Genomic DNA, 11952 nt, shown 5'->3' with positions numbered 1-11952 from the left:
GGTCCTGCAGATGTGCTCCTCAGCTACCAGAAGCACGAGCAACGGCACAGTTCACTCCTCCTTAGCCCCCTCTCCTCTATCTCTGCCTCTCACGTGGCAGGGCGTTCTGCCATGGCCACTGTTGGCATCGGAGAGCAAACAACCTCTTATATCCCAGCCCAATTTAGGAGGGGCAGGGACAGGCAGGCGAGGAGCGCTGAATCTGCATTGTAAATCAACAGCTCTCCAGGCAAGCAGAGCCTCACCCAAGGTCACCCAGAGGCAGGCTGGCGATGGCTGGGGTGCTGGTGGGCACGAACACCCACCAGCCCTCCGGGAGGGATCCACTCCTTGGAGCTGTGCTGGTGAGGCACCCGGCTCGGTGAACTTCCGCAACTCAACTTCCTTAAATGCTCTCTTGACGAAGTACAGGCATTGCCAGAAATGCTCCAACTGCTTCAGCAGCTGCGGTTACGGAGCAGCTCAGCTCTGGCTACACGCAGACTGCCCCCTTCATGCAAGAGGCCAGATGTCCCAGGAAACAAACTCCTTCCTTGCTCTGGACAGATTCCATTTCTGGGGCCACTCACTGCACTGTCCAGTCTTAAACAGTTTTCCTTTCTCTTATGGGCTCTTCTGAATGTCATCCTCAAAGTGAGACAGACCAGCAGGGCAGCTGGAAATTCCCCAGATGAAATAAAACATTCCCAGAGTCCCAGGAACTGCGCTGTTCCACAGACTCACTTGGCTCTGTGGCAGATACATGGGACACAGAACAGGAGAGGTGGGCAAGATGGGGATTATAGTGACAAAGCAGCAGGGAAGTGACCAAAAGCAGAACAGGTTAAAGGCAAACAGGGCCAAAACGAGTCTCTGCTCATGACCTGGGAACAAAGGAATTCCACGTGGGCAGCAGAGAAGAAAAGGAGCTCCTGATGGGCACTGGCTAACCTGGAGAGCAGCTTATGAAAAGGCATGACATGGCCAAGATCAATTTTAGTCAGAGGCAGAGCCCCACAACTAATCACAAGTGGAAATAACTGTGCTCTGATTGCTGTGGATTCCCAGGCACACCGTGGGATGTCATCCTCATCTCCTATCAAAGCCAAGGTTGCCATTGCTCAAAAGGGACAAGCTGCTGGCAAAAGTGGCACAGAAAAAAGCGGGAGAACCCCCCCCCCCCCCATTAAGGGGAGCCAGCTGCACGTTTTGTTCCTTCCTTTCTTCCCCGCCCTGATGTGATAAGTCTGGCACTTTGGAGCAGCCTGGACAGCTGGGGAATGGTCACTGAAGGAATCCTAAGGGCATTCTCAGGTGCTAGTGGCATGAGCAGGAGAGATTAAGTGGGACTCTAGCAAGTGCTCCAACTGTAAAACAAAGGCAGGAATCAGAGCTCCCTGCTGCAGGATAAGAGAACCCTGAGCAAACACAACATCCTTTGTCTTTCAAGGGGTTTACCTGCCAAAAAAACCCCCCTGGGAATAAGAGAGCTTCCACATTTCCAGCTACCATGGCATTTTCTGCACTTATCAATCCTGCACTTACAGGAATTAGCTATCCAACAGAAGGCAGTTGGCTCTTTCCTTAGGGTGACTGGGATACTCCAGGCCCAGCCAAGCCCATGTCACCAGGATCCCACACTCAGGAAAAGTGGTTACTCCCAAACAGAGAAGCAGAAGATGACAAAGGGTGCAGTGAGGAATGAAAGTTCTCTACACTTGCCTGATCTCTTCTGCAAGGCCAGAGCAGCTTCAGGTTTGCTTCCCTTTAAATTAGAGAGCAGCAATGGAGAGAATAGAGTGCATTAATCTTACTCAGAGGTGCTGCAGTCCTCCCAGCCTCTGGAACACTGACAGCACTGCAGGAAGGCCCTGAAGGTCACAGCTGCAAAGCAGTGAGAGGTGGGATGAGCTTTGCCACCTGGAACTGCTAAGGGCAGGTGAGATCAGTCATAGCTACTGGATCCCGTGGCTTGACTGGTACTATCAGTTATCAGAGCTTTGTGAAGCAAGTGTGCTTCCTGCCAGGGCCTCACTGACAGGCTGCTTCTGTCCTTCTCTCACACCCGGATATTCACCAGCTTTCTCTGCCTCATCAATGAAGTAGCAAGAATTCTGCCACAGCTTAACTCACAGGTTGCTCAAGGTCAGCTTCCCATAAGGAATAAAATCTTAATTCAATGAATAATGAAATCATAATTAAGACCCAACCAAACACAAGCAGCATGAAGAGCAGTGCCCAAGTTGGTTGCAAGGCCACATGATGCCCAACAGCAAGGGCCAAAGCCCCACTTGCACAGAGGTTGTCACAAAAGCTGCAGCTCCCTTTCTCTTGTCCAACCCAGCCTCCTTATCTTCCACTTCACACTCCTTGCTCTGTAGGAGCCTCTGTCCCTTGCATGCAGAGATGGCTGATGGAGCCCTGATAGGACAGAACAGCAGTACTGCCCTCTGCAGAGAGCTCCAACATCAGAGCAGGCACGAACAGCAGCACTTGAGCACTATTGGTTTATTCAAAGAATCCTTTATTTTCTCTCTCCTAGAAGGCCCATCACCCAGTGTACACTCATCCCACACCCCTCTGTCTCCTTGCTTTCCTCCCATACCTTCCCTGCCAGACAACACACTACTTGCTACAACAGTTTCAATATGCAAACATTTCATTTTTAAAAATTTAGTATTCTTCCTTCTCTCCCTGTACTACCTATCCAGCAGCCTGTACCCCCCCAGCGTGCATGCAGCAGCAAGGCAGGCAGCATCACCCTTCAGACAAGGTTTCCAGACACTGATTTAAGCCACACCATTAAACCTCCCTCCTGACCTCCAGCAAATTACTAGAACCTCCACCCCAGCTTACTCCTGGCACAGAAAATCTGTAAGAGATCTCTCCCATCATTGTTGCAGGAGAATTACTTTGCCATGTGTAATGCTGTCCTCTAGTGAGGAGCTGTGACACTGCACATCAGCAATGAACTCCCAGCTCTGCAGATGCCAGCCCATCCCACTGCTCCTGTGGCTGCTCTGCCTCAGAACGCTGGCAATCCGGAAGGGATTAACGATACCATTAAGACCACAAAGCCAATATTTTCTTACCACCCTAGAGAGCAGAACTGCTGAGTGTGTGTACAGGGACATATCTTGTGTCCCACTTTGAGCCAAAACCACGAGGCCAAGGACTCCTGACAGCTCTCAGCATGACTGCAGCTTGATCTGCAAAAGTCAGAGGGCAGTGGACTATGGCACAGAGAAGTGGCCACAGATGCCACAAAGCCATAAAAGCGGTGAGGTCTTGTGCAAAAAAAAACCCCAAAGCCCAAGAAACTATCTGTCCATTCACCAAGACATGGTTAGGCCTGTAATTAACTGCTCACTGGGCAGTGTGCTGTGTTTACAGCACTGATGGCTTTCAGCGTATTTCCAAGCAGCGCAGTGAGTGCTGCAAGGAGGATCACATTTAAACATCCCACACATTCCTGCAGTGCCAAGTCACTGCTGCCCTGGGCTGGCTGAACCGTGCCATTCCTCACTGCTGGGAAAAGAACAAGACTTTCCAAGACAGGTCATTAACAGGAAAGGAAGAGCATGAGGAGCAGTGGCACACAAACAATGTGCTCATCTCATGGTACACTTCAGTAGCAGAGTAACAAGAAGAAAGCAACTTGTACCACACCTGAAGGTGGATGCAGCCACTTCCCACCTGTATTTACCTCCAGTACAAAACACTGCACAGGAAATTAGGATACTGGGGGAGAAAGCCCCATTCTGCTCTTAAGCTCATCAACATTTACTTCCCACTGCACCAGCCCAACTCACTCCAACTGTTTGCCTACTCAGTTTACAAAACTGAACAGGTGTCAGCCATGGTCTCCCCTGACCCTTCCACAAATTTCACTTCTCCACATGCTAGCCCAAAGCTCTCATTTCCGTAATATCCAGCCTCAACCTACAGCATTCCCCTCCTCCCTGCAAAGGCCTTTGCAGAGCTCAGAGGGATGTCCCAGGCATCCCATCCAGTATTCTGCTACTCTCAGAAGCAGGGTTTGCATGGAGAGAATCTATCTCAGGCCAGCAATCTTCCCTTAATTAAGTCTTCCCTGTCCTGCAGCACTGGGAGGCTATTCACTGACTGTAATTGTGGAAAATCAATAACACAAGTTCATTTACCTACATCCTTCAGGGGCCCTTGGAGAGCAAACAAACATCCCACTGCAAGAGGTAGCAGCAGAATTCAAGCTTTCTAGTGGACCCTCAGACATGAGAAGTCAAAATTAAAGGAGCTTATAAAGAACAGGAGCCTGCAGAGCAGTTTTTGGCATGGTGGGAGGAAGGCTGTTTAGGGACTCTGCAGCTCTCCTTCCTTGGCAGGAGTCCCTGAGTGCATCATGTACCCCTGACTCTGTCTCCAGCAAGGGATCTCTTCTGTGCTCTTTAGGAAGAATCCTAGAGAGGGATAATTTGCAAGCTGTGTCTAGCATCAGACATAGTCACTGACTTTACAAGACCCCAGAGCTCCAGTTTTGCACCACAGGAGTCCACTCAGAGCACAGCTTGGTGTTTTTGCTAAAACCCCAAGGACAAAGCAAGCACCATTACTGCAGCTCCTTTAGGGGTGGCTGTTAGCAAGGAGTTCTGTTTAGGAAAGAAGGCACAGACCTGCTCACAGCTGCCTGGAGAGAAGCTCACACCCACTTATTTGTCTGCAATAAAATGAAAAGCTTTAATCTGACCTTGGCAAAAGCCAAGACTTCACATTTAATGAACACAAGTGTGGTCTTACTCAGAGCCCTCAGAGCAGAGGGTTTGGAGGGAGAAGAGAGCCTTGAGAACATCAAATTTCTTGAATATTACCACAGAATTGTGTGTTTTGGGAAAGACAAGTCTCTACTGCAGCATGAGTGAGTCACAAATAAATGCAACAGGGAGGTGAAGCTGTTGGGCTGAAGGCAGAACATTGCAAGCCCATCACACTCAGAACATTTGCTGGGAATGTTCCAACAGTTCTGCACATCCAGCCTTATCTGGTTCCTAAATAGGGAAAGGTGAACACATGTTTTGAGAATGAACAGATACATCTATCGTATTTCCAATGGTATTGGTTGATAGGAGTGGATACACAGAACATTTGGCTGGAAGGTTCATCGAGAGGTCAGCTTTGCTCAGGGCCTGCTGTTCAGGCCTCAGTGCTTCAGCCCAACAAGCACCAGGCAGAAACTGTCAAGACCTCACTAAGGCCCAGAGGCATTCTCGGTACATGCCAACCCTCTGCCTCTGAACTGGAATTAAGCAAGAGCATAGGGAAGGGACTTGTGGAAGGTAGTAACTCCTCATCATTTCACCTGCTGAACCAAAAAAGAGAAAGAGCTGGAGCAAAGCCATCATTGAGGGAAAACACATAAAAATTACTAGAAAATCCACTTTGCAGTAATTGCTACAAATTCCCTTTCCAAGAATTACAATTATTTTGCAGCTACTCCGTTTATTCCATGACATGTCTTCTTGGGGAAGCCTCTGGGTAACAGGCAGTTCTTCAGTTGCTGTAGCCTCCTCCAGATCTAGAAGTCCTGGTTTCCAAGAGGTTTTTGCTGCAACCACCACACCTGACCGACCTCAGATTGAAGGAAGAAAATGATTGCAGAAGGCACAATAGAATTCCTGAAAGTAATTTTCCTGCACCATAAAGAAAAAAAAAAAAAACAAAACTAATTTATATCCTTTATATCAGCATTTTAGTTGTCTTTTGAACATAAATGATTGCAGAAGGCACAATAGAATTCCTGAAAGTAATTTTCCTGCACCATAAAGAAAAAAAAAAAAAGCTAATTTATATCCCAAATCAGCATTTTAGTTGTCTTTTGAGCAAGACAATAGAACAATTTTGTAGGGAGCTAACACCTGTGGAGTAAGGTGAAGCCATATCTTAAGAGGAGGTTTAGATTGTGTCAATAACGGACTTGGGAAGAGCCCAATTTGAACAAAACTAAGGCAGCCTTTCCCTCTAAAAAACTGTCACTTGGCTGGGGCACCCTTGCAGCCTCACAGAGGAGCAGGCAGCACATACCTGCATCAGGGAGACCGCAAAAAGGAGCTCCGTCGGGAAGCCAAGGTAGAGAGGAGACTGCTGACCTCCTCCAGCGCTGGGCGCGTTCCAGGAGGCCGTGCCAGAAGCCGTCCTGGGGCTCGGCGAGCGCTGCCCCTGCCCCCGAGGCACCGCTCACCGGCCACCCCTCACTGCGGGGCGGGCAAGGGGTGGGGAGACCCGGGCAGCGGGGGCGGGGGCTCCTTTTAAAGGTGGCCGGGCTCCTCCCCTGCCCTCTCCGCCCCTCCTGTCGCTCCCACCCCTCAGGGCGGGGTTGCCCCCTACGCTCCGCCCCTCGCCCCCGGCGGGGCAGCGCGGGCAGCGGCACCGGCGGCAGCGCGGGCGGTACCGGCATGTCCTGAGCGGCGGCGGCGGCCGATCCGGGCCGGAGCCAGCACGGAGGGCTCGGTGGAGCAGCGGGCCAAGGGCCGGGCCTCCATGAAGGAGAAGGAGGCGGGCGCGGAGCGGGGCAAGCCCGCCACTTACACCGGGGACAAGAAGGCGCGCATGGCGGCCAAGACCAACAAGAAGTGGGTGCGCCTGGCCACCGTGCTGGCCTACGTGCTCTCCGTCTCGCTGGCCGCCATCGTGCTCGCCGTCTACTACAGCCTCATCTGGCAGCCGGTGCGCGGCAGCGGCGGCTCCTCCAGCCCCGGCCCCGGCGCCGCCGCCACCCCCGCGCAGCTCCGCGCCGCGCCCCCNGGGCCGGGCGCCGGCAGCCCCTGAGCCGGGCGGGCCGCGGGAGGCCGCGCCGCCGGGGATGCGGCCGCGGGGCTCGGCCGAGGATGGAGACCGATGGCTCGCCCGTCCCTGCGGCACCGTGCAGCGCCCGTGGAGACTGACTGGAGACTGACTCGACCCCGTTTGGACTCGGTGGAACTGCGGTATCTTCTTTTCCCCCCGATTTTTCCTCAAAAGGGAATTTTGTGGCTTCGTTTTCTTCCTCACCAGGGCTAGCTTCTCCCTTTGAACCCGCATTGAATTCCTGCGCTGTTTATGCCAGTCTGTTACCTATACAAGGATATCGGTGTCCAAAATTCCTCGCTATTTACAGGATCAGCTGGGAACAATACGAATTTAGAGGCTGTAATCCATTGTTGAAGTAAAAACAGTTTTTGTTTAACGATGAGCATAAACTTATTTAAAATATGTGGAAGGTAAATTGACTTGTTTACTATATTAAAATATTTTCCCAATATGAAAGTCTCTGTAACAAAGTATGTTCTCTTCGGTGGTGGGAGGAGGAATGTGGAACTGGAAGGGGTCTGAGTAGCAAAAATTTGGCCACTGCAACGGGCAACTATGGTATATGATGTTGATTCATTTGTCACTGGTCTCCATAGGTGAGGCTGGAGAAACCTCTGTGCGTGGCTAATTGTGGAAACGAAGCAGTGGTGCTGGGAAGGTTTGATCTGTGCTGGCAGAGCAGGTGGAGCTGTGGCGGTGGGTGCCGGTGGGCTCTGGGCTGTGGCATGGTTGTGCCCTTGTGCTGCTGCCTGCGAGGGATGGCAGCGCTTAGATTGTCTCTGCACCTTTGGGACATGCAGAACCAGGGTAGGTCTGGCCCAGGCAGCTCCTGGTGAGTCTTGGGAAGGTGTCCTCCCAGCTCCATGGTTTCCTGCCCGGTGGTCCTCAGAAATTCTATTCCTTGATGAGCAGGGTGAAAAAATGGCCTTTAATGACTCTAGGATGTGGGATATAAACTAGGAAAGCGTAAGAGCCATGTTGTTCCAAGCTGCTGCTTTCCAGATGGATGGATTCAGCTGAATCTGTGAGGCTGCCAGGCTGTGCTGCATCTCTGTGAAAGAATCACAGCAGTTCAGATTCCTTCTGCTGAAGGATGCAAATGTGGTGTAACGTGGCATACATATTTCAGTTGTGCAGATCACAAAGGTACCATAAAATATGGCACTTGGCTGCTTGAAAGCTGTTTCATATCAAAATTGGAGTTTGGGACTGTGGTGGTTTGTTAAGGCTGCATCGTCAGCTGGACATTGCCTTTACAGCATCTGTGAAAGGTAGAATCAGGAACAGAGGGTTTGCAGGGAAAAATGAGGTGAAGGAGAGTGATTTGTGATCTTCTTTTCACCCTCCTTTCCAGTTTTCTGGGGAGCATGCAGGGAATGCTTTGTGTTGTTGAAACAAAAAATTGGTGGGAAGGACAAAACGATCCCGCTTAGTCACTTTAGCCAAAATCATGGGATCACTGCCACCCTCCTGCGGGGCAGATGGAAGAGCTGGAAGCACTGTGTCAGCAGACGGGTGCCCTGCAGCTGTCACGTCCTGAGGTGCTTCTCTGCTCTCCCTGTTCATCCACAGGGGGAAGGCTGAGTGTCCTGGAGCAGCACTGGCTCTGGGCCCCACGGGTGTCTGTTCTGTGAGTGGGGGAATGTGTTCCTTTGGTGGTTCTGCCTGCAGCATGTTGATCCCTCTCTGTGGTGCTGCTCATGCCCACAGCAGTTCTGGGTCCTGGTGACAGCAATGCCTTTTGCTGGCCTTGGGGTACACCTTTGATTGTGGGAGAAAATTCCTGCAGCTTCCCGAGGGAGGAATGAATGACAGAGAAACCAGGCTCATTGTGGTGCCAGTTGAGTTTAGTTTGCTTCTCAGCTCAGGTGGTAATGCAGAACCAGTTGGGAAGTGTCTCTGAGAAGGAGCTTGTGTTTAGCTTGTAAAACCTTGGAGATAAATAAAGCTGCATGCAGTGACATGGATGCTGGGATTTCTCTGCTGCTAGCCTGCAGCTTGGAGCTGGTGACTCTAGCGGTTCTGAAAATTGCATCCACTGTGCACTGAGTGCCCAGGGCCTCCTGGCATCCTTCACTTTAACTGTAGTTGCTCTCAGAAGACTAATAGAGCCTGGCTGCGTGGTGCAGAGGGGAGAGGAAGTGAATGGAATTAAATGGGCTGCGTGGCCCTCTTCCAACCTGTCGTGTAACCGCTGAGACGCCTTGTACTCCAGAGCAGGAACAACCTAAAGTTCTTTACCTGGTTTGTGGTTTTGGTAGCAGAGGATCTCTGGGACAGAGACAGTGCTCAGATCCACTGGATCAAAGGGAACAGGCCCTTCACTGATGGCTGCCTCCCCTTCTGGTGCTAAAAATAGTTGATGAGCCAGTACAAGGATGGTTGTGGCTGTCTGCATTCCTGTAGGAAAGTGCAGGCTTGGTGAGTTCCCAGACTGTGTTTTTGCATCTTCTCCTTTGCTGACAAACAGATTTCAGTGAAATGCTGCTATTTCTGTACTATTACAACTGGCTTTGGAGCATCCTGGGGCTTCACTCCAGTTGTATTGAGTGTGCGAGGGAGGGGAAGCTGCCTGGGGAAGATGCAGAAGGGTTATGGGCTGCTGGCCTAACGGCCAGGGAGCTTTAGTGATTGCAGCAGCCTGGTTTTCCAAATCTTCTGGACCCGTATTCTTCAGCTACAATCTTGTCCCCATCCTTTTCCTAGCCACAAGTCATAGGCCTCCAGAGGCAGATGTGTTTCCACTGGGATGCTGTTGCCAGCCTGTGATGAGCCCGTTGCTGTGGTTCTTATTCTTGTCATGACAGACTGTCGAAGAAATTGGTGACTAAGTGTACTTTGCAAATACTCTAGTAACAAAAATGGCTTATCTGGACTGGTTTCTAGGTGTAAGCTAACTTAAAATTCAGGGCATTAGGGATTTTTTGGGAAGTAGATTGGCTGCAACAGATACTTGGACTGGGAATTTTTGCATTATGTCGCTGTCGTTGTACTGAGACAGTCATCTGCATCACAGCAGAATTGCTTTAGTGCCCTAAAATGGTGCAGTCACCAGTCTGGGGTAAAGCTGAGGTTTAAAAGGCAGATGGTTGTGTCGTCTGTTGTGTTACTTCAGCTCCAGTTCACCCTTTCTCTTCACTGCTCCTAAAAAAAATAATAAAATTCAGGTTCACTTAGTGTGATTGTATCAGGCACCACAAGGGTTGTGTGTTGCTTCCTAGGTAGAAATGACTGTAACCTTGTGATTCAAGATGTTGATTCCTTGGAATTGCTGGGGAGGGTTATTCCCTTCACACAGCTGCTGTCCTGCATGTCACCTACCAACAGAGCTGTGCCATGTTCCCATGTGTGCATGTCGGTGAGCAAGGAAGATGTCTGGAAGCCACCTGAATGAAGGAAATACTCAAATGTGAAATACCTTAAAGCTTTTTACTTTGTGGTAGATATCTAATACCTGCCCTCTGCCTGTGCATACTGGTCTTGTCCCAGTGAGCCCTGTTTGTCCAAGGAGAGCACTTAGTGTAACGCACATGCAGAGGGACCAGAAGGAAGGGAAATAGCAGGAAAAAGAGTTACTGGAGCGTGTAATCTGCTCCAGCAGCTGGCTCACGTTTCCATCTCTAAAAGCCCTTTTTTCCCCGTGTGTGTTCTCTTGTGGGCTCATCTGATGCAATGCACATCATCTTAATCCCAGATTCCTGTGCAGAATTTCTGACAGGGAATCTTGGCTTAATCCCTGAGCGAAGCTGAAAAGCAGTTGTGTGGTGTAGCGATGATAACAAAGCCAGTGGCTGCTTCTGGGCATCGGGATTTCCCCCAGAGAAGTCAAAGCTGATCTCCGTGGGCTGCTCAGGGGGGTGTTACCAACGGCTGGCTCTGAGTCCTGGAGCACACAGAGAGGGGAATGGTGTCGCCAGTGGCTGCTTCTGGGCATCGGGATTTCCCCCAGAGAAGTCAAAGCTGATCTCCGTGGGCTGCTCAGGGGGTGTTACCAACGGCTGGCTCCGAGTCCTGGAGCTGCTGGAGCACGCAGAGAGGGGAATGGTGTAAGAAACAGCCATAGCTGAGCTGGAGCATGAAGCTAAGGGCATGAAGCTTGGCTTGTGGCTGTTCCACAGGTGTTCAGAGGCAGTGTTGGGAAATCTGGCCAGGTGCTGTGTCACTGCACTGGGATGGTGTGAGCAGGAATCAGCCACGGACTTCCCAGTGTTGCCTGCCAGTGCTGCAGAGCCTGGGAGCTGGTTGAGCTGTTGCTGTACAACCTTTCCAGGGAAGGCAGCAGGCAATGTCCTGAACTTCCCAGCAGTGCTGTATCCTGTTGCTCTGGGCCTCCCATTGACTTGAAAAGCACTAATTACTGTATTATGCACTTCAAATACAAGATTGATAGCTAAGTGCCAGTGTCCTCTTCCACATGCAACCAGTTTATCTGAAGGGAGATTGTTGTGGAAAACCAGTGAAATTTTCTGTTATTTTTATATCTGGAGACTCTGTATTGGGCTTTACTGGTTAGTGGCCTGTGTGTATGCTCCTGCTGCAGGTATTGGACTTGTTGAGGCAGGTGAACTGCTGTCAGGATTTTGTGTTATGGCCTCCTTCAGTAATTGCTTTGGAAACAAGTATCTTCAATTTTATCCAAATGTATTTTTGTCCTTGGCTTAAAGTTTCTTAAATCACCTTCTTTATGCAAGAGCTGACTCACTAGTCTGGGATCAATTCTGATAGTTTTAGCTACAGAGTTGCTGCATTGAAACTGATGTCTAAATTTTTAAGGAAAAGAACACTGTCCAGTGGTCAGCTGATCCTTTGGTTTGAAGGAAAAAGCATTCTGCCTGGGAGTGCTGCTGCTTCCCTTCTGTCTGGAAAAGCTGGAACAACTTCCACCAAATCCCTAAGCTACCAGCCATTGCTGGAAAGGAACAGGTCCTATGCAGGCAGGTGACTCTGAACTCTGTGAGCTGCCCTTAGATTTGCTTGCAAGAAAAGTGCAGTGGTGATGAGGTGGTGGCTCTGATGCCTCAATGAAAAGTGATCCTCATCTTCCTGGCATTGCTGCAGGGAGCTTTTGTGGTGAGGAAGCTGAGCTAGCCCAGGAGTTCAGTGTTTCCAGAAGGAATCAGTGCTCTCAACTGCTGTTGCAGTTTAGAGCTG

At 50.4% G+C, this 11952-nt stretch overlaps 1 protein-coding gene across 1 annotated transcript; it reads left to right on the top strand.

The window, feature by feature from the left end:
- Window positions 1-6338: 6338 nt before the first annotated feature.
- On the top strand, window positions 6339-7257 carry INAFM2 (InaF motif containing 2). The gene has a single exon (XM_039706534.1). It carries the CDS (start codon window positions 6493-6495, stop codon window positions 6778-6780), a length of 288 nt encoding a protein of 95 aa, XP_039562468.1. The 5' UTR covers window positions 6339-6492; the 3' UTR covers window positions 6781-7257.
- Window positions 7258-11952: the final 4695 nt, after the last annotated feature.

The sequence above is a fragment of the Passer montanus genome, unplaced genomic scaffold, assembly GCF_014805655.1.
Source record: "Passer montanus isolate IOZ18808 unplaced genomic scaffold, ASM1480565v1 scaffold194, whole genome shotgun sequence".
Taxonomy (NCBI): domain Eukaryota; kingdom Metazoa; phylum Chordata; class Aves; order Passeriformes; family Passeridae; genus Passer; species Passer montanus.
The sequence above is the reverse complement of the archived record's forward strand: the minus strand, read 5'-3'. Positions and strand labels throughout refer to the sequence as shown.